This window comes from Mauremys mutica, chromosome 5 (genome assembly GCF_020497125.1).
Source record: "Mauremys mutica isolate MM-2020 ecotype Southern chromosome 5, ASM2049712v1, whole genome shotgun sequence".
Taxonomy (NCBI): Eukaryota; Metazoa; Chordata; order Testudines; family Geoemydidae; genus Mauremys; species Mauremys mutica.
Window position 1 is genome coordinate 54334112 of NC_059076.1, and position 22527 is coordinate 54356638.

General features: G+C 40.2%; 1 protein-coding gene across 2 annotated transcripts; it reads right to left on the reverse strand.

Moving 5' to 3' along the window:
• Nucleotides 1-290: 290 nt before the first annotated feature.
• PCDH18 (protocadherin 18) lies at nucleotides 291-10146 on the reverse strand. Of its 2 annotated transcripts, none has more exons than XM_045019855.1 (4): nucleotides 7504-10146; nucleotides 6544-6632; nucleotides 6274-6437; nucleotides 291-1434 (listed from the first exon to the last, which is right to left on the reverse strand). In XM_045019855.1, exons 1-4 carry the CDS (start codon nucleotides 10006-10008, stop codon nucleotides 767-769), a joined length of 3426 nt encoding a protein of 1141 aa, XP_044875790.1. In that variant the 5' UTR covers nucleotides 10009-10146; the 3' UTR covers nucleotides 291-766. The 2 variants fall into 2 exon arrangements, with proteins under 2 accessions (XP_044875790.1, XP_044875791.1); XM_045019856.1 differs by having other exon boundaries at nucleotides 6544-6629; nucleotides 7504-10145.
• Nucleotides 10147-22527: the final 12381 nt, after the last annotated feature.

Here is a 22527-nt window from a genome sequence, read left to right on the forward strand (position 1 = left end):
GGGAGGGAGGGGTCTCTCCAATTTACCCTTTTATTCCCATTACCAGAGAGGTTCTGAATGAAGCTGACCCATCTGGGAGAGATTGGGTGCAACTGTTGTCAGATCTTCTCAGTATCACTGTTGAGTTGGCCAAAGGAGTTTGTCTAAGAGGAACACTCCTTCTCAGTGGTGGTTGTACCTCTGGAGAATGCCATCATCCCTCCTCACCCCTCTTATAAGCCATCAATTAAATGAGAGAATGACTCTCTGAACTGGCATGAAAAGAAGAACATTTTAGGCATTATGGGAGTTGACAACTCTTTATTGTAACAATGAAACATTGCAATAAGATGTTGGATCCGTTACTGAAACTAATGTATGGATAATGTTTCAGTGGGGTTGGGCCTGTGCTGTAACATTTGAAACTCTTTACAAACCTGTGAAAAGCAACATCCCTGTCTTTGATTTAGTTTACACACCTGCTTGGCAAGAAAGTCAAATGGTGCCAGATATACACACTTAGGAAACATGCTTGCCTTAGGAGTACAAAAATAAAATTTATTTGTTAAATTACACATAAATATAAGGTACAAATGTATTTTTAAAATACAGATAAAGATAATCACACTTGCATTGTGTACATATGAAAATACAGTATTTTAATATTCAACATACACAGACACATTTATGATAAATGCAACTAATTGGCAATACCAGTTCTTTTCATTCTGGTTCTTTTTCCTCCCAGTTTTCCATAAATATGGAAAAATATGATATAAAAAACCCTCTAATTCTGCCGGACATCTTGCAGCAGCTTGTTAATTTCTGCTACCAGCTCACTGGCATCCATTAGTTCATGTTTACCATCACTGAGGTGGTTAAGCACATTGTCAAAGTCATCTTCTTCATAGTTTTCTGGGATTTCTTCCATGGCTGGCAGCCATTTAGAGGAAGGTTGTGCACTCGAGTGAGTCCCTAGCATGACCCCAGTGTTGTTTGCAGGGTTTTGGAAATGTGTACTGGCTGCCCATGCTGCCACCCCTTGTGGGTAGCTTACAGTCTTGGCTGGTAAATGTCCCTTCCTGCGCTCCAGTGAGTTTGAGCGATTCATTTCATTGCATTCTGTATAGGTGTCCAGTGAAGGAGGCAACAGGCGCTGAAAAACGCTGCTCATTTCAGAGAGGAGAGATGAAGTACAGATGTCCTCTGACTCTTCCTCATTTTGACAGACTTTACCAAATGTTGAAAAGCTCTTTTTCTTTTCATTGGACTCAACAGGCTGTGAATCTTCTTCAAATGCCTGCTGTTGCTGCTGCTGCTGCTGCGGCGGCTGAAATTCCTCCCCCGGAATAAACATGTTACTTCTGTAATCAGAAGATGGAGAGGGCAGAGGTGGCATCCAGCATTGGTCAGAGTGTCCCAGAACTCTACATTCCTCTGTGCATAGCCTCATTGCTGTAATCAAAACCAAAATCTGAGATTAATGTTCAGATTCAATTATATAGATTACTCACAATTACAGAGGTCAGCACTAGTGCATATTGAAGGACCTGAGATCCAAAGCTCTGATCAGGATCTGAATTTCTCCAAAGATCAGAGGTGTTCAGATCCAGTGTTGTCGTTCTCCCATTATAGGGAAGTTCACATGTATTTTATTCTGTAAGAAAGGTTGATAACTATATAAAATATAAGATAACTATATAATTTTTAAACTTGTTTGAAGAACATATTATACCATTGCTTCAGTGAATCCCAAGAAAATCAGTGGACTGAGTGACTTAAAAGGTAGAGGTTAGAGTACTGTCTTCTCATACAGGACTGTCTGATGAATAAAGAGACAGGGTGCGTGAGGTAATATCTTTTATTAGACCAACTTCTATTGGTGAGAGAGACAAACTTTCAAGCCACACAAAACTCTTCTTCAGGTCTGGGAAAGATACTCTGAGTGTCACAGCGAAACACTCGGAATACCTTTCCCAGACCTAAAGAAGTTGGTCCAATAAAAGATATTACCTCACCCATCTTGGGTCTCTAACATCCCGGGACCAACATAGCTACAACTTCACAGTATATAACATGTCTGTTGAATGCCTTTCATGAATGAAAATTAAGAAGTTTCCCTCTTTCATCTCCTAGTTGCAATTCAGTGAAGAGAGCAAGGGAACAGGATAGAAGGATATGGGAGGAAAGTTGTAAGGAAAAGAAAATGAGGGAGAAGAGAAAGGAGAGAGAACAGAGAAGATATGGAGTTATCTCCATCTTCTCCAACTCTTGTCTCCTCTTTAGGGTCTGTTAGTAACATAATGAATTACCAAATGGATGAAGCAGATTTTAATCCAACCTCATGACATTTTAGCCAAATTCGTGCCCAGTATATCTCCATTAACTTGAGTGGAGTTACTCTAGGGATGTATTTGGCCTTTGGGGGCTGGCTGGTTTAATATCTCCAGTTTGTGACTGACATACAGTGACTATACAGACTACAAAGAGGAGCAACCAAGGATGTAAGGGATCTGGGCCTGTGATGAATGCTAAATGGAGGATATGGGTGTTGCCTCTGCTTTTTGCCCAGGAACTCACATTCCTACCCAAAGAAGTGCTGGAGGGGAATGACCAGCCAGCATCCAGCCCCCGGAAGAGTTCTAGTAGGGTTGATTAGGAATGGAAGCATGTGCAGCCCCTTTTAAAACCCAGTAAACTGTGAGTGGAGGCCCTGTGCAGAGAGGATGCCAGGAGAGAAGCCTAATTTCCACTTCCAACTGCTGAAAAAGGAAACTACCCCTTTCCAGATGTTGAAGCTAATGGGAGTTGCAGCTGCACAACACCTCTCAGGATTACCTCAGTAAATGTATTTAATTCCAAATAAGAACATTGGGATTGTCATACCCCATCAGGATAGTGGGCCATCTAGGCCAGTATCCTGTCTCTGATAGAGGCCAGTACCAGATACTGCACAGTAAAGTTCAAGAAGCAGATATATAAACAATTATAGAATAACTTTTGATTATGTGGTACCTTGCCCACATGAGAAGCTGCTTCTTAATTCCATCAGTTAATAGTTAGACTGTGCCTTGAAGAACTGAAGTTTATACTCTTCTGTCTTTTTATTTTATATACCTATATCATATCCCTTTTTATTTGTCTTTTCTCTAAACTAAACTAAACAGTCCTAAACTTTGCAGTGTCTCCACATAAGTTTCCTCATGGTTCTAATCATTTTCCTCACCTGTCTCTGGACCACTTCAATATCTGCAACATCATTTTTGAGATGGAGTGACCAGAACTGAACACAATATTCCAGGTGAGACTATACCATTGATTGATATAGTGGCACTCTATTATTGTCAGTATTATTTCCCTACCATGCTTTATACAGTCTAACATATTGTTTCCTTTTTAATGTAATTTAAAATTCCTCTAGGTTTATACTCACTTCGTTTCTTACATCAGGGAGTATGAAATTTAGCAGAAGTATAGATGGCTGGAGGCCAGATTTTGCACTGGGTGTTGCAAATGAGGTAGTGATGGGTGAGCCTCAAAAGATTCATCTACATAAAATAATTGGTGTTTAAAGTGTTGGTTTAGATGTTTGAAATGCCTATGAAGTGCTTTGTTTCCACACATTAAATGTGCTCATAATGTTTCACAGGCAATGCCAGTCCCATTGTGATTGCACCAGCTCTTGACAAGTCTTGAAAATATCTCCACCCACAATGGTTAAATCAAAGGATTTTAGTTCTAGTGTGAATGGGAATGAAATGCATTATAGCTGCACTGGTTCAGTTGGTCCTTTCAGTACAATTCCAGTGCAATTCTGTGAATTAATAGAGAACTGCAGGGCCATTAGTGTGTCAACGTTCATTGGCCAAGTTCACTCAAGGCCAAAGGCTTGTCACATTTAAATCAGTGGGAGTTTTGCCATTCGCATTAGTGAGACCAAAATTTAGCAGTATAAAATAATAGCAATACTCTGAAAAAATGATCAAAAGCCCTACTGTATTTGCGAGTGGGCTTCAATTTTTTCCATCCTCCCAGATATGCCTCTCTCCTTATGTTGGAACAAGCAACTTATTCCAGCAATCAGGATGTTAATGATGAGGGTTAATGATGTCCCACTTTATCCGTAAGTCAGCAATAGAAAAAGATATAAATGTACAATGGTATGGGTTAAGACTGAAATGGCAGAAGTAACTCTGAATGTATGTTTTTTTCAAAACCGTAAACATATAGGTAAAGGTTTTTTATATATATTTTAAGGGAGAAAAAAGAAATGTTTTCATTGAAATTTAAAATGTTTGAGGTTCTCCCACAAATTCATGTGTATGGGAGATGGTCCATTCCTTCCTGGTGCCATCTAGGCAGAAAATATTGAAAAAACAATCTTTCTTACAGTATTTTGACTCTGTGACTTCTGGACTGGGGTGAAAATGCATGGACTCTTAAAAATAGAGGGGCACAGAAGAAGGAAGCTGAACTTAGGAAACCTGAAGAAAGTTTCCATTCTACTTTTTGTGAGTTTGATGTGAACACGCAGATTAATTAATATGTTATCTTAAATGGTTCATGTATAACTAATGGAGTGGCTAGGGCTATGCACATAAACAAAGCACTCCATGTTAGCCTAACTCTGTTCCCCTTGTAATCAATGAGAGTTTTAACATTCACTTCAGTGGGATCACAGTTGGGCCAAACTTTGAAAATTTCACTCATTGGTTTTCTATTTGGAGGGTTAATAGAAAGTTCTTTAAATGAATAATAGGAATTTCAGCTATCTAAGAGTGTAAACATTCCTTTTTTTCCCTGGCAACCCACAATCATCCAGCCAGGAAGTAGACAATTATTCCTTAGCTGCCACTGTGGAAGGATTCCAGTGCAAAAGTATTGAATTTGAAGTCTCCCTTAGCAGCTGCTGAGAATTATAGTAAATTCTTCCCTAATTTACCACCCAAGGAGAAAAGATTTTTGTCTAAAGTTGGATGGTACAGGAATAAATGGCTCCTAAGTAGCAACTTGTTGGCAAGAAAGGAGGGAAAAAAACCCCTTGGGACTGTTGACACTTGGACCTACATATTGGGCCACTTGGACCTACATAATCCCAGCTACCAAAAGAAGCTAGGTTGGACTTCTGGATGGGAGATTGGACTCAGGAGTAGTGTGAGACCTTAGAATGGAGCAAAATCCACAAGAGAAGTGTTGAAGGTTTGAAAAGACAGAATTACATGTTTGGGGGCCAAGGAAAGGAAGGGCTCCATAAGCCTTTTCATCTTAAACTCTCCACACAAATGCCAGGGAAAATTGAAGGCCCTTCTAGTGCCCTTGAGGATTAGCCACCCCAAATGTGGGAAGGAGGTGGCAAGGCTTTGGCTCTACCCCATCCTGCTCTGGCCAATGGCACTTACTGGTTACAGAAGGAAGCATGCTCTGCACCATCCTAAGGAGCAGTTCAGTGGGCACTCTTACTCTGCACCCTAGTGCACAACAAATTGTAGAGCTACCCACCAGCCCCAATATGAGCCTAAGCCATACTGGCATAATCTGGCCCTGTAGGATTGCCTTCATGGGCAAGGATAAAACATGTCCTGTATATTTTGTATAGGCATTTAAATCTGGGCCTCACATTTATTTTCCAAAGATTTAGGAGTAAAAAGTACAGGTAGTTGTATAAATCCCGCCCCCCCCAGGTATTCTTCTCTTCTTATGTTGGAACAATCAGCTCATTCCAGCAACTAGGATGGCAGGTAATGAACTGCTTTGATATTCAGCACAAATACTGACACATAGGTCGTATTTATAGATACTAATTCATTAGTGGAAAACACAGTGAAGCTCTACACTTCCCTACCTAAAAACTACAGTCCATCACCTAACCAGTGCATTTTTAAGCTCTGGAAGTCTGGATCCTATTATGGAAAATGCATCTGCCAAATTATAGTTCAGTGTATTTTTAACACACCACAGCAGCCTGGTTTTCCACAAACATCCACCCAGTCATTAAAAATCTAGGGACATAGACCAGTTGACGCTTTTTGGGGGGGGATTTAGAGCCAGCTCATGTGGCTGCAAATAATAGCAGAAACTGCCTACGCACTGCTCTGGGCAGAAATTCAATAGTGTCCCAGTCTTGAGTGCACCAGCTGTGTTCTGGTTTGAGGACACTATATACTGTAGAGCAGATGAAGGAGGAAATATAAAACTTGAAAGCTAAAGAATTTCGGCTTTCACAATGCTAACTACATCAATGTGACAGTCAGGGAGCGCTGTAAATAAACTATTCAACTTTCATTGTGTTCTTACCTGCAGGAATTCTCCCATCTGTAAGGAAAAGGTCACTGAATCCTTCCCCAAGAAGTCTGTCAATTGGAGAATCTCTACCTAAATCATAATCACTGTCTCCTGCTTCACTATCACCACGGCCACTATCTTTCAAGCTAAATTTATCCATATCTTGTAGGGCGTATCTGTAAACAGAAAAATATGGTGATGGAATTATATTTTGTTATCGCATGTACAGTATGTTGTTCTCAGATAAAAATGTTTTGATCAGAATCTAACTGAAATCCTCACCTGTAGCTTCTGGAATATTTGTTTCCTCGAAAACTTGGTCTTGGCTGATATTGGCCCTGATGAAGCATTGAAAGAAGCTGAGAGACCTGCTAAAGAAAAGAAGAAAACACTGATTCCTGGAAATAAAACCCAAATGTCTATTTAGAAAAAATTTAATTAAGTACTTATTTTTGGTCTCTTCTTTAAAATTTAATTAGAGCACATTCATGTGCATATATAATGGAGTACAACTGGGTATTTACAGTATACAGTGTTTGCCATGGAAAACATCTGAAGGCACTTTACAGACAGAAAATGCAATGCTGTTCATTAGTCTCAGAACTCATACTAATTAATTAACATTTAAAAACAATGGACTGCAAAGAGGAGGTGTTGTTTTGAGGTTTTTTGGGGGGTTGGTTGGTTGTTTTTTTTAAAGGAGAGATCAAAACTATATAGTGTATATATTTAAAAAATAAAATAGGCAGTTTCAAATTACGAAGATACTGGATGCTTACACTCACATAAAGATATTGGATGCATACACTCTCACACTACCACCATCTGCTAGTGCAGCTGCAGTTAAAATTGTAGCAGTGTTTCTACTATAAACCCTCATTTTAAGGAGTTTGTTCTGTCAATCGTACAAATACTTTGCGTGTTATACACTATATGTGTCTGAACACACACACACACACAGAAAACTGTACATCAATAATAAAGTACTGTGTATATTATGTGTATATAACACAAAGTTGTTTCAATTTAAAGAAGAATATAAAGAAATTATAATAGGTTTACTATAGTCTCTCACATGCAGGATTGTTTTAAGATTCAATTGACGGAGTGGAACTGCAGTGCTGCATCCCTGAAAAAAAAGCTATAATACTTTCATACTGTCATAGACAGCATGGAGAACATAAACACACTCATAGATGGGTGAATGAGTGAACATGCATGCAAAATAATATATAACCTTACCTCAACAGCAGGAGTAGCATGGGTGAGTTCCAGTGAGAAATTCTCTGGCACATGATTTGATGAGATTGTCACTAGACTGTTAAGTGATTGGTGACTATGATGGCTTTGTCGGCTGCTCATTTGTCCTCTTTCTAAGGTTGGAGATGATGAAGGAGAAGCTCTGTGGTGAGATCTGATGGGTAAAGTGCCATTAACAGTAGGTACAAGTGTAATGTCACCTTTGTGAATCTGTCTTGATGGTCTTTTTGGGTGGTGCTGGTAAGTTGATTCTGCCACACGGCAGTTGTAGGATCTTGTATCCTTTTTCTCTCGATTGCATCTCGTAGCAAAGATAACCATAATGACCAACAACACTGCACATATTGATCCAAGTGATATAATTGTTATCATAGAAACATCCAGAGAGGGCTGGCTAATAAAAGTAGCTTCTGTGCTTGGAATTGGATAAACATATTCCAAAACAGTACATTTCAGAAGTGCTTTGGTACTGAGTGGAGGGCTGCCTTTATCCTGAACTATCACAAAGAATTCCCATTCTTTAGATAAAACAGATTCTATGCTAACATTCATATAGATGTCACATGATCTTGGGTCCATTACAAATATGTTTTCTTCATTGTCAGCTATTATGGAACAGCTTAGTTCTGAGTTCATACCAGAGTCTCTGTCTATAGCCCTTATCCTAGTCACATGGAAGCCACTCTCAGCATCTTTAGGGATTGAGATTTCTGCAGTATTATTGCGTAGTGCTGGTCCCACAATGACAGGAGCATTATCATTTTCATCAATAATAGTTAGCACAACTGTGGTATTACTAACAAGTTGCTGACTCCCTCCATCTCTAGCTTGAACCACAAAGGCAATCTGATTTACTTCTTCATGATCAAAAGTTCTGAGTGCATAGATTGCACCATTGGATGGGTCAATGGTCACATAGGTGGTTATAGAACTTCCCAAAATAAAGCTTTCCAAAATAGTGTATGTGACCTGTCCATTGTCCCCTAGATCTGGATCTGTGGCTGTGACAGACGTGATGTATGCACCTGGAGAGTTATTTTCTAAGATAACAACTTCATATCTGTTTGTCTGGAAGCGGGGTGGGTTGTCATTTTCATCATTGATTTGGACACTAAAATGTTTCACTGTGGAGAGACTTGGTGTCCCCTTGTCTTCAGCTATTACAGTCAAACTGTATTCAGATCTCTTTTCTCTATCTAGAGTAGCATTAGTCAAAATTAAATAGTTATTTTCATAAGTCTTTTGAAGTTTAAAGTGGCCATGCCCATGAAGCTTGCAAACTATCTCTCCATTCACACCAGAGTCCTTGTCTTGCACCCTGACTATGGCAACAAAAGTGTCCACAGGTGACCCTTCAGAAATGTGAGCTATTTCCTCATTCCCAGGGGACATCAGGTTTAAATTAATTTCAGGTTTGTTGTCGTTGACATCCACAATTTTAATGATAATTTTGCAATGAGCTGGGATAGAATTTGGACCCAAATCTTGAGCTTGGGCATCAATTTCATACGATTTGGTGATTTCATAGTCCACTTGTGTCAGGAGGGTCAGATGGCCTTTCTCTGAGTCTATTTTAAAAGTCTCTATAATTTTGGAAGACACATGACTACTGAAAGAATACATGACTTTACCATTAGCGCCCTCATCTGGATCAGTAGCATTGAGGTCTATGAGCAAAGTACCCACTGGTGAATTTTCTAAGAGCTGAATTATATATGATTGTTGCTCAAAAACAGGACTGTTATCATTAGAGTCAGAAATACTTATTTTTAGGATAGACGATCCAGATCGCTGAGGTACCCCCATATCTGAAGCAGTGAGTTGGAGTTCGTAGCTTGACTTCAACTCCCGGTCCAATTCTCTAACCACAATGAGTTCTGCATATTTGGCACCATCAGTCCTTGTTCGCACTTCAATATTAAAAAAATCATTTTCAGACAGTGAATAAGTGTGCAGAGAATTTTCCCCAACATCTGGATCAAAAGCACTGTCCAAAGGGATCCGGGTTCCTACAGCTGCACTCTCTGATATTTCAATAGGGATGAGAGATCTGGAAAACTGGGGAGAGTTGTCATTAATATCCAGCACTTCAACTTCAACATGGAAAAGCTGCAGATGTTCAGTAGGCAGAGTGATCACATCAAACTCTATAGAGCAGTTTAAGTTTTTCTGGCAGAGTTGTTCCCGGTCAATTTTAGCTCCTATGCTGATTTCTCCATTATCCTCTCGGACTACAAGTAAGGGAGAATTCCCTCTTTGCATGGCTCGAAAACGAACTGAAGAAGGGTTAGGAATTTTAAATAAAACATCAGCTACATCCTCTGATAGTCTTGCAATTACTGATCCAACTCTCTGCTCCTCATAAATCCTGTATTTCAAATTCTTGCCTAGCACATCTTTACTGAAAGATATTATCATCAGTACAAAAAGGAACATAAAGTGCATTTTACTACTGATTTGGTGCATTTGTAAGTTTTTGCAATTCATTTCTCCAAGCAAGTTAAAAAGCAGTTCTTTCAAACTTCTTTTGGTACCTTAAACCCAGTACACATTTGGTACTTTAAAATTTGAAAAAGTCTTTTATAATACAGCAAAGTATTAATATCTTAGTATATCTCAGAAAACTTTTTTTTTTGTATACACACCGTGTCAGGATTTCCAGAAACAATCTGTATGCAATCCAATCTCTCTCATTTGTTTTCCTGCTCCTCTTCAAGGACGAAATTTGTCAAATCAGTGTTTTCTCCTTCTGCAGTTAGTATCCATTTATTGCAGAGTGCTAGCTGAATCTGCACTGTATCTTTTCTGAGAGATCCTCTTTCCCTCTCACTGTTCAGCTGCAGACTAAACACCCTTGATTGCTGACTCCAGTCTAAAATCCGTGCAACTTCACTTCAACTCGCACAAAGCTTTTGCCCGGCATGTGTTGAATTGCTTCCAGCCAATCAGCTTGCTTCCAAATCAAAGGACAGTGAAGTCACACACACACACACACATACACACACACACACACAAGCTAGCGAAAGGTGGGGGGGGGCAGCTCCTCCCCCAGCATTCACTTTCTGTGAGTGTGCCACAACAGAGAGCAGACAAATTACTAAAGAAAAACTTTAAATCAACTTCTTGTCTTCTTTATATGACACTTCAAATTGTTTTTGTAATTTTAATTCATTTTCTTGCCTCCACAAAACATGTAATCATTCTCCTGATTTATACACTTTGGAATCCTCTTTTTTTCAACAAAACAAAATCTTTTTGAGTGCATTTGCTTAGCAAAGGACTATAAGGTGTCATATCTCTAATTATGTCTTCTTCTTGCTCCTTTATTAATATATTGACACTTCTGCCTATTTCTGGATAACCTGCTTTTCTTTAATGTCTGTGTTGCTAAATGAAGCACAAGCTTCTATGTCTCTCTTTTAGTTCTCTTCATATTCTTCTTGTTTGCAAACCCTTGCCCTTTAATTGGCTTCTTACTGAAGGATTCTGCAGCAGTGTTTTGTACTATGTGCACTTGTCTTTTCCTGAGTAGAGTTCTTTTTATGTGTGCTTTATTATTTTGTTGTTCCTGTGGTTCTTCAGAAAATCCTTTTCATCTTAGTTAAAAAAGCAGTTCATGGGGAAGCATGACAATTCTACTAAGGCACACCTTATACATGCCATCTGTTTAAAAAAAGCCCAGCAACCTGAAGGATAGATGGCGTAGATGGCCTGAAAGTGGCAATTTAATCATACCTTTTCCATGTGTGAACTATTTCCATGTACTCTACACAAAAAACACCCACAACATATTTGCACGCAAGAGTCAAATGCCTGAGTTGCTAATGTGTTTTGTGTACATCAGAAATGCTATTGATCATTACGTGAGCCTCGTGCCGTATCCAGGTCACAGAAACTGATATGGTCTCATTTCAAATATGATTATTTATGATGGGCTTTCTGTTCCCCTTCTCTGCACTTCCTTTTAAGTTTATCATTATAGCCACATTCTTGCTGCTTTTTCATTCTTCTTTACATTATTTCTATGCTGACTTTATCCACTTGCTTATTTGCTCATTCACATAATCTTACCATTGCTTCTTTTCATTTTTTTCTTCTCCTTCCACTCCCTCCATACCCAGAAATGTAAAAAGTAAATAGCTGATTTTTCCACTTTACTTATTCTCAGCACAGCTCAGCCAAAGTCACTAAGAAGGTTCTTGTCGAAAAAGAAAGCAGAGGAGGCTCAGCGTGAACTCTCCTTCTTTTTAAGCATTCAAAAGCATTTTATAAGCCATTGTCTCTTTTTTCAGAAACCAGCACCGTGTGGCAAATTGCGCAGAATAGAAATGCCTATAATGAATGTATTTAGTACTGGGTCACGCCGATGAACATTCTGCCCCCATGAATAATACTGTTTTACAAGTTTGCAGGCCTTTCAAATTGCTGATCCCCAAACCCTATAGGCAAACTAGAAAAGCTAACACAAGCAACTGGGACTTTAGAAACCCATAGCCATCTGGCCTAAATCTCTAACAATCCAAGCCAATAATTATATCAATTCAGGCTTTAGTGAACCCCTTTGCAAACACCAAAAGAGCAAAGAAAGGAATTAGTGGCCATTCTAAGTTGGGGTGGAGGGAATTCAAAGATAAGCTAATTCCATTAGTTCATGGGCAACTTTTCTTGTAGCCCTGATAAACCTTCCTAAAACATTTTTTCCAAAATTCAAAATGCAATTTCTTTCCTGACAGTAACTGGAGAAATGGGTTCATTTTAAATGTTCTGCCTAATGTTAATTAAAAGTATTTTATTGTTTTTAAAAAGTCATTTTAAAAAAGAAGAGTGCAGGTGATGAATAATTCATAATGAAAAATAATTTCAGTGCTACATACTGAAATATTTAAAACGTGGTGTAAATTAGTGTATATCCACAAGGAACGTGTTCACATGAGTAACTGTTTAATGAATTTAGAAATGCTATTTTGTGTTGCAAGATTTGTTATACTTCTCTTATATCTCTTTGCATACAGTCATTCTATATTCATCATATCAATCCCTTTCAGAGCTATTAATCCGTCTACTACTAGATAGCAACATATCTCTATACAGCTCTTATAATGCGGCTTCTTTCTTTTAAACTAGCTGGAATCATCAATCAAGTTATTACTAAAAGGATCAAGTATGTGTATATTGTCTTGCAACTGATGATGTATGTGCTTATAATAAAGACAAACACTGAGATAGCATATTGTTCCTCATCTTGAATTCTGAACTAAAATGATGAATAAGCTGGCAAAATTTACTTTTTAAAAGGAACTCACTGGAACCTATGACTGACAACAGAAATATGTTTTGTTTTGTTTTTTAAATGCAACAATCTGTTCATCATTCTAAAGTTGATACTTATTTTAGGCTCTCTGGACTGTAAAGTGCTGATGAAGAATCTGAGTTTCCTCCAGGCTAATTCTTCACGTATCCAGTGAAAGAGTTTTGTTTGAGTGTCTCTTAAACTCCAGTCCACCTTTGACATGGCAGACTTTGCTTACAAAGAAAGGAGAGAGTTCCACGTGCAGCCAGCAGACACTTCTTATGGTGTGTGGTATTGTGAATGTTGTTAGGCACGTGAGTGGAGTGCTTCTAACCTCCTGGAGAGTAATCTTGCTTACTTCTACTCTAATAGATGTCTATTCACCACAAAGCTCTTCTTAGAACTTACATTTTAAATATTTAACTGTCATACCTGGAGGGAGAAAACAAACTGATTCCAAACAGTACTTCCACCCACCTAAACTTCCAGTCGCCACTTCAGACACTACAGTTATCCAGCAGTCTAAATAACTTTGCTCTTAGCCAAATATGGATTTATTTCTCTGGACTATACATTTTAAAGTCTGTTTCATTTCTCCAAGGAGTTTTGTTGAGTATTCAATAAAGCAGGATCTGTTCTTCTAAAACTCACTGACTTTCTTGTATTATGGCATTTAAAACCTAAACAGTAAGTGTATTGGAGTAAAGACTTATGTTGGAGGAACAATCATTTACCAGGGACAATGTGTGTGTGTTTTTTAATAAAAACAAGTGTCATCTCCTTAACAATATAAATGCAATGAAATTAGTATACCCTGTTTTTTCTCCCAAAAAACTGAATTTATATTCACTTTCAATCTGATTTATTGCCATATGTTGCATCATGTTACATCGTGTCATACCATGCTCCAGCACACAAGATGTAGCAAGATAAAATGTGATTTGACACCTTTGTAATGTATGTGAAAGGCAGTCTTGCCAATCAGGAGTACAGTTTGAAAGGATATTTTCATCATAAAGAGGGCAGAGTTTCTTTCTTCCCTTCTTTTATTTCTAACTACATCTTTTTTGAACAACATTTCCCAAAGTATAAACAGTGGGAGTGTTTTCCCATTGCCTTGTGCCTTGCCTTTCCACCTGTGTAAGCTGTACGGTGCTACTACTGCTGTAAGCGAGGCCATCATTCTGATTTAGTAATGATTTACAGCCATTCACTCACTTTGCTCTGGTGCAAATGATGACACATGGCACAAGGCAGGGGCATAGCAGGTTTCATGGTTTTCCAATCATAAACTACTTTTTCTAATGTGACTTGTGTGGTGTGACACTCCATATTCTTCATAAAAATATGCTTAAGATATGAATATGGCATAACTAAGATATACTTTATGCAAGATGGCACATGTATGATATCATTGGAAAGGTCATGATTTACTGAATGTGATTATCCAATTTGTATGCATGTATCACTTCTGTATCTAAAGTTAGGAATACTGACTATGTAACAATTACAACTGTCAAGTATCAGAGGGGTAGCCGTGTTAGTCTGGATCTGTAAAAGCAGCAAAGAGTCCTGTGGCACCTTTAGACTAACAGACGTATTTACAACTGTGTGTGTACTTGAGGGGAACACCGACCAGACAGTAGGCAATTCTCCTGAATGACCCATTTAAGAAGGACAATAGAACTCTGAAGATGCTAATCTCCCACCATCCTGGGATGCTGCATTGACATTACAAGGTCAGGAGATGATGAAAAATTTTGTAACCTGTTTAATATACTGATTTGTTCGTTTGCTATCCCTTATAATCACCTAAAATCTGTCTTTTGTAGTTAATAAACTTGTTTCTTGTTTATAACATAACCCAGTTTGTGCAATCCATATCAGGAGGGCAAGAAGATGTGCATTTCTCTCTTTGCATTGAGGGAGAGGGTGAATCTTTATGAGCTTGCGCTCTGCAGATTTTTCTATACCACACAAGACAATATACCTTTGGATCTGCACTCCAAGGGAGGTGGGCACAAGAGTGCTGTGGCAAGTCCCTTAAGCTGAGTCTTCCCAGAGCTGATCTCAATGTCTGTGTCTTTCTGCAGCTGGGTGTGGGTAAAGGGGGCCCAGATTGGCAGAACAGACAGGCTCAGTGGTATCCCAGTACATCAGATGGCACCATAAAGAGGGGGCAACCCATCACAACCTGTATGGATTATTGCCAAAGAGCCATAGTACTGGATTTAGAAAGGGTCTGGAATTATTTGGGTCCCTCTGAACAGAGTGAGTATCCTGATGAGGCCTATCAGTATTTGTTCTGTGTTCAGCTACCAGCAGTACTTGCCATGAATACATCAAGAAGGAGTGATTTGCCATTGCCTTGCACCTTGTTTTGTCATTTTTACCTCTGCAAAGAGTGTGTAAAACACTTCCAAATCAGAATTCTCCACTTGCATGCTGGGCTGAATTAAGGCACTCCAGGGCACTAGCACATGAAAACATGAGGCCTCCAATGGCTCCACCGCCTCCCTACCACTACTTGGTGTGGCAGTATCAGGGAAGACCCCACCCCCAGTGTCCCCTCTCAGAGAAGAAGAGTCACAAACATGAGGCCCTGTATCATCCACTGAAGCCCAAAGGCAGCGGCCCCAGGAGCAGAAATCCATTCATCCCTCCAGAAGGTCAAGGATGGCAGTAAGGAGGACTCCCAGTTCTTATTCCAGAATCTGCTTAGGTGAATGGTATGAACTTACTGTACGCTTCTCCTGTGCCGTGTACAGTCCTCGTCTGTAGCCGTCTTGGTGGAGCTGCCCAGAGCAGTGGTTCTTAGCGTTAACACCTCAAAGAGCTACAACAGCACTGAGAGGTGCGTGCTGACCCATGTATCAGGTTGTCTGCAGACTCTGGTGACACTGGATGCTTTATGGTGTGCCATCATTTCTGATGTGTCCACAGCCTGAACATCCCTCCCACGGTTATTTCCATAGAAGAGGATGCTCTGGGCCTTTGTGTTTATTGTATCAAATTTCCTTTTACTTTTCACCAGAGATTAATTCTTATTATTTCAATGGATTTACTGGAATAAGAACAGAATTTGTACTATAACATATGTATATACACTCATACCTACCATTTTTTTTAAATGATGGTACAACGGGGAGCTTCAGCTGTGCAAGGAGAAGGTGGCATGATGCCATTCGAATCCTGGCACTACCTGGAGGCTGATTTGACTCCCAGTGCAATATACAGTAGCCTTAGGACTGGTCTATATTATGCTCAGCTTCGTCTGGCAGACAGGGGTCTCTCGAGTACAGTGGTGTTTTGAACATGTTTACAGCTTGATGTCTTGGCCTAGAGTAATTATGCTGGCTCTCTCCTCCTTGGGGAGCTAAAAAGCATGGGGCAGAAGGATCTGGTCCTCAATATTTACATTATTCCCCACTATTCCTTTACAAGCAACATATGAAAGATGTGTTGTGGTCAATTCTCATGTAGTCATTTACACCTGTGGGAAATGAGTGCAACATGCTGTCTCCAGTGAGAACAGGTCTGGATTAAGGCATAGGCACTGTTGGTCCATTTCTAAAGGTTCACCTCCTAAATCATGTGAGTGCATAAGAATCGATGTTTTCTATACACACCAAAAGTGTATTTCTAACCTGCAACCAAAAGATTGAAAATGTGACCCAACCGTACCTGACACATGCCCTACTCACTAGTAAACCTTACTCCCCACTAATTTTGACTGCACTTCTTTGGGATCTCAGAAGAGAGAAAAGGTGCTGCAGACCCAACTGGATCTCACTGCCATGCAGGCCATAATTGATCCGCATGATGGGTCTCGCTCCTTGTAGCTCTCATGGACATAAACTGGCCCATAGTAAATATTTTATTTTAGTCGAGACCAAGTCTCAGATTGGCAAAGGCACAAATGAAGAGATACAGAGCTTTTCAGAGTACTGGTTCAAATGTCCACATTAAAAAAAAATCATAGTTAATATCATAAGTGGCAGATTTATTGTCAACCTTGTCAGAAAGATGAAAGAGTAAAAAGATTAAATTTGTCAAGAACCAATTGTGTCAAACCAACCTAATAGCTTTCTTTGACAGGACAACAAAACTTGTGGATGGGGGGAAGCGGTAGATGTGGTATATCTTGACTTCATTAAGGCTTTTGATACTATCTCATATGACCTTTTCAGAAACAAACTAGGGAAATACAACCTAGATGGTGCTACTATAAGGTGGGTAGTTATTAGTGGTTCACAGTCATGCTGGAAGGGCATATTGAGTGGGGTCCCACAGGGATCAGTTCTGGGTCAGGTTCTGCTCAATACCTTCACCAATGATTTAGATAATGGCATAGAGAGTACACTTATAAGTTTGAGGATGATACCAAGCTGAGAGGGGTTGCAAGTGCTTTGAAGGATAGGATTAAAATTCAAAATGATCTGGACAAACTGGAGAAATGATCTGAACTGAATACAATGAAATTCAATAAGGACAAATGCAAAGTACTCCAATCAGTTGCACACATACAAAATGGGAAATGACTGTCTAATAAGGAATACTGTGAAAAGGGATCTGGGAGTCATACTGGGTCAGAAGTTAACTGAGTCAACAATGTAATGCTGTTGCAAAAAAAGCAAACATCATTCTGAGATGTATTTGTAGGAGTTTTGTAAGCAAGACACGAGCAGTAATGCTTCCACTCTATTCCATTCTGATTATGCCTTGACTGGAGTATTGTGTCCAGTTCTGGCTGCCACATTTCAGGAAAGATGTGAACAAATTGGAGAAAGTCCATAGAAGAGCAACAAAAATGATTAAAGGTCTAGAAAACATGACCTATGAGGGAAGACTGAAAAAAATTGTGTTTGTTTAGTCTGGAGAAGGGAAGACTGAGGGGGGACACATAATAACAGTTTTCAAGTATATAAAAGGTTGTTACAAGGATGAGGGAGATAAATTATTCTCATTAACCTCTGAGCATAGGAAAAGAAGCAATGAGCTTAAATTGCAGCAAGGGCGGTTTATGTTGGACACTAGGAAAAGCTTCCTAACTATCAGGGTAGTTAAGCATTGGCATAAATTGTCTGGGGAGGTTGTGGAATCTCCATCATTGGAGATTTTTAAGAGCAGGTTAGACAAACACCTGTCAAGAATGGTCTAGATAATACTTAGTCCTGCCATGAGTGCAGGGGACTAAACTAGATGACCTCTCAAGGTCCCTTCCAGTCCTATGATTCTATGACACTGAGACTGAACTTGTTTTTGATAGTTAGAAAAAGTAATTCATGTTCAGGATTGAAGTATATCACAGGGTAGTAAGCTGGGTAACTTTTGTGTCATTCACCTCCCCTGCCATCAATCCACACCTTTCACTTTCTCTAGTGTCACTTTAAAAAAAATCTAGTTATTTATTAAATTATATCAGACTTGCAAAAGCCTACCTTCCTATAAGTGAGACATTTTTTGACAGGTGACTTAAAATATTAGTTTTTTCATTATCATCAGTCATCACATTAAAGAGTGGGTAAGCAGATTTTTCTGCTGTGTGCGTAAATTTTCATAGCTATTTTGCAAGGCTGCATGATATACATAAAAAACAAGCAAATGCTTTATATATTTCACATGTGGTAAATACTGTACCTAGATATTTCGGGGGGCAAGAAAATACCTTCTTGGGCAATATCTCTCAAAGTTTTACCAAACTGCAAGAGAGAAAAATACATAGGACTTTATTAAAAACAAATGCTATATTTTTGGGTATCTCTTCATTGTCTGCAGGAATAGTTCAGCTAGCATAGAACGTAATGGGAGTTGCACTGTTTGATCACTCTAAAACCAATTGTAATTTTATTTACTTATTTCCTTGTAAAGCACACACTAGAATATCATCTCTGAACTCTTTTCATCCACAATTACTTTTAAGAGCAGGGAATGCCTTTTAACACAATCAGTTTCTGTGTTTAGAAGCAAATTATTTTAACAATATACGCTTGGCTTATTTTAAAAAGGCATTTATATGAAGAATGGTTGCAAATTTCTATTCCATAATGCTTAATGAAGCAAGACCCCATTAGGAAAATCATGTGACTATGTCTCTTTATTTCCCCTTTTCAACCTCAAACAATCATGTGGCCAGCTGAGGATTGTGCTTCTCCCCAGCATAAACTAGGGAAGCTTCAGGGCTGCTCTAATTTACATCTATCTACCCATAGTCCCCAAGAACTAATACAGTAGCTTGTGGTCATTGGGGAGAAGGAATATCCAGCCTCAGTCCTGGGAATGTCTCTTGTGCTGGGGCTGGAAGGGAGAGTAGTGTAGGAGCCACTATGCCACCTGAGGATTCCCATTAGATAGATGGAATTTTCAGGGGGACAGATCATCTACCTTTATGGTTGTTTTGCACTGATGAAGCATCTAGGCTTGTGAAAAGCAGACAGCCCTGATGCTCTGAAGCAACGGGAGTGAAGAAATGCCATTTTTGGGTGTGGTCAAATTAATCTGTACAACCAATAGATCGCATGGAATATCCATGGTTATCACATTTTAAAAATACATTTTAATTTGATTCAGAGAGAATTATGTACTTTCAGCTGAAAATTATACTGGGTATTTAGAGAAAAGTATTTTCATTATTTGAAAAGATGACTGGCGTCTTAATGTTTCTGTCTAAAATGTGACTATAGAGGTCTCAGAAGTCATCATGATTCTATCTAAAAAAATTTGTTTGAAGCACTAATAATATCTCTGCTCCATGCGTGGGATGGCACTGTGGTAATATACTAGCATTCACATTTCCTACATCTAGTCTCATACATGCAAGACATCAGAGCCTGCCCAAAAGTTAGGGGGGGGCGGCAGCAGGGGCCAGGCCTCCTTGTCCCTCCTCTTCCACCCAAGGCCTGCCCCTGGACAAGCAGGAAGCTGGAGCGGGCTGGGAGCCAGGGGCCCTTCACTTGCCTGGTGTGAGGGGTTTGACCACAGCCACCAGCCCCTGTCCCCACCCTGCCCAGGCCAGGTGGAGGGTCTACAGTGCAGCTCCACACAGCTGCCAGTGCAGCTCTTACCATGGCTGGGCTGTGGCCCCCTGGGTCCAGGAAAGAGCCACGTGCAGTGCACTAGTAGCTGTGAGAAGCTGCAGACCCTCCTGCCCAGGGTGGGTGGGGGATGTGCAGGGCGAGGACATGGTCTGAGAGCTGCTCTTGACACCCCTCGCCCGACGCAGGTGGAGTGTCTACAGTGTGGCGCCCCACAGCTGCCTGGTCTCCACAGCTGGGCTCCAGCTGCTGGCCTGGCTGGGGTGGAGGGGGGCCCCAGGCAGGGGCAGCTCTATGTTTTTTGTTGCCCCAAGCACGGCGGGAAGGCGGCTTTCGGCAGCGTTTCTGTATTAGTTTTTCCACAAGGCCCTTCCACAATGGGGAAAGCTTCCCACTTTGAACTGGGGGTCCAGTGGACAGCCACTGATAGAGCAGCTTCATTGTAGCCTCATATTTAGGGACCAGAAAGGAAAAGCCAGAGGCTTGAGGCAACATAAAGCACAGTGTCTCTACATGGGTGGTCTTGGCCTCTTGTGTATCATATAAATCATATTAATGTAGAACTGGAAAGATCTCACTATACCTAGGGACTAAGTATACCAAGACCATTCCTGATGAGTGTTTGTCTTATCTGTTTTTAAAAAACTCCAGTGACAGGGATTCCACAACCTCTCTTGGATCTTATCCCAGTGCTTAACTATCCTTATAGCTAGAAAACTTTTCCTAATATCAAACCTAAATCTCCCTTGCTGCAGATTAAGCCAATTTGTTGTTCTACCTTCAGTGGACTTGGAGAATAACTGATTGCCATTTTCATTATTACAGCCTTAACATTTTTGAAGACAATTATCAGGTTCCCCTCCCCCCAGCCAAGTCTTGTTTACGTAAGACTAAACATGTCATCTCTCAACTTTTCCCCATAAGTCAGGCTTTCTAAGCCTTATATCATTTTTGTAGCTCTCCTCTAGATCTCTCCAATTTGTTCACATCTTTCCTAAAGCGTGGCTCCTAGAACGGACACAATACTCCAGCTGAGGCCTCACCAGTGCTGATTACAGCAGGACAACTACAGCCAGGGGCGGCTCTATGTTTTTTGCCACCCCAAGCATGGCAGGCAGGTGGCTTTCGGCGGCACGCCTGTGGGCAGTCTGCTGGTCACATGGATTCAGCGGCATGCCTGCGGGAAGTCCGCCGGTGCTGCGCCATCAGCGTCCTCACCGCTGAATTGCCAGCGGACCTCTGCCTGCCACCCTCACAGCGACCAGCAGGCCGCCCCTCGCGGCTTGCCGCCCAGGCACGCGCTTGCTGCATTGGTGCCTGGAGCTGCCCCTGACTTCAGCCCGTGCCTTACATATGACACTCCCATTAATACAGCACAGACTTACATTTACCATTTTTGCTATACCATGGGACCAAAAAGGTGAGGGTGAGGGCCATGCATCCATAGCATGTTCCACAGGGAGAAGAAACCTTCCCCCCTTCCTGATGGAATAATTTGGCAGTTTTCCTCCCCCTTAATACCTTTCTATGAAAGGTTTACCATGGAAGAGCATAATCAGTACTTCAAATTCTTTAGACCAGATGAAATACATGTTGGACAATCTATTCAGCAAATACCGAAGGCCTCAGACACTCTCACCTGCATGAGTCACCAGCAAGGGTTTCTGCAGGTCACATCATCTAACAAGTTCTCGTGAAACTTCAGACAATTATAGGTAAAATTAAAATGACAGATCCTCAGCAGTTTAAGAGCCCTGCTCAATGCTGCTGGAGGATGATGAGGGCTAATAGGAGCCACTCCAGACCCTGGAGTGATTTTGAGCAGCCTCAGGGTTACTTTTAATTATGCTTAATTGTGTCAGCCTCAAAGGAGTTCAAAAGAACTATACTAGAGCCAAAGGTCTGGCTCCAAATTTTGCTACACAAAGGACTCTTGATTCTGTTTCCTCATACACAGACAAATGGATTTTCACAGGCAAAGGCAAGCTGGCAGAATCTGAACATCTCACCACTGTGGCTTTTAGCAAATGTGCTTTACAAAGGATTGTCATGGAGGGAATAACTGTATCAAAGGCCTTCCTCCCTTCCAAAAAATAAAATAAAATAAAAATAAAAATCCCAGCCTTGCTTTGAGAATAAGGACCAAATCTGTGGGGGGTTGAGTTTGGGTTTGTTTTAAAAGTAATACATATATATACAACACCACAATTAGATCATCTGTATTTTTTTTTCTTAATTTTTCCAGAGAAAGAAATTTGTTCCCTTGTTTCAATGTCATGGGAAAACATGTGGAAATGTAAACCTGTGGTAGGAAGCCGGCTCAGTGGGAGTTATAGGGCGGAAAATGCAGGCATGGTTTATCAGTAGAATATGCAACATATACCAAACATCCGGCTTTCTAAGTAAGTTGTTAACAGTGCTTGATACAAATGTTTCTCTTTAAAGAATCAGATGTTCTTTTTTTTTTTTCAATAGCTCCAGTATGGTAAAACTGGTGCCATAAAGTCATTGCAAGAGACAGCAAACAACTTTGTTATCGTAATAGGCTTTTTTTTCTTTCTTTTTTTTTTAAACAATGGATCTAGCAGGTGGCTTGTGGCAGAGACTGGGTCTATCACTATCTCCAGGGTGCCAAGACGTCCCTCAAAGTTTCTGTGGGAGGAATTTGTTGGTGGGATTTGG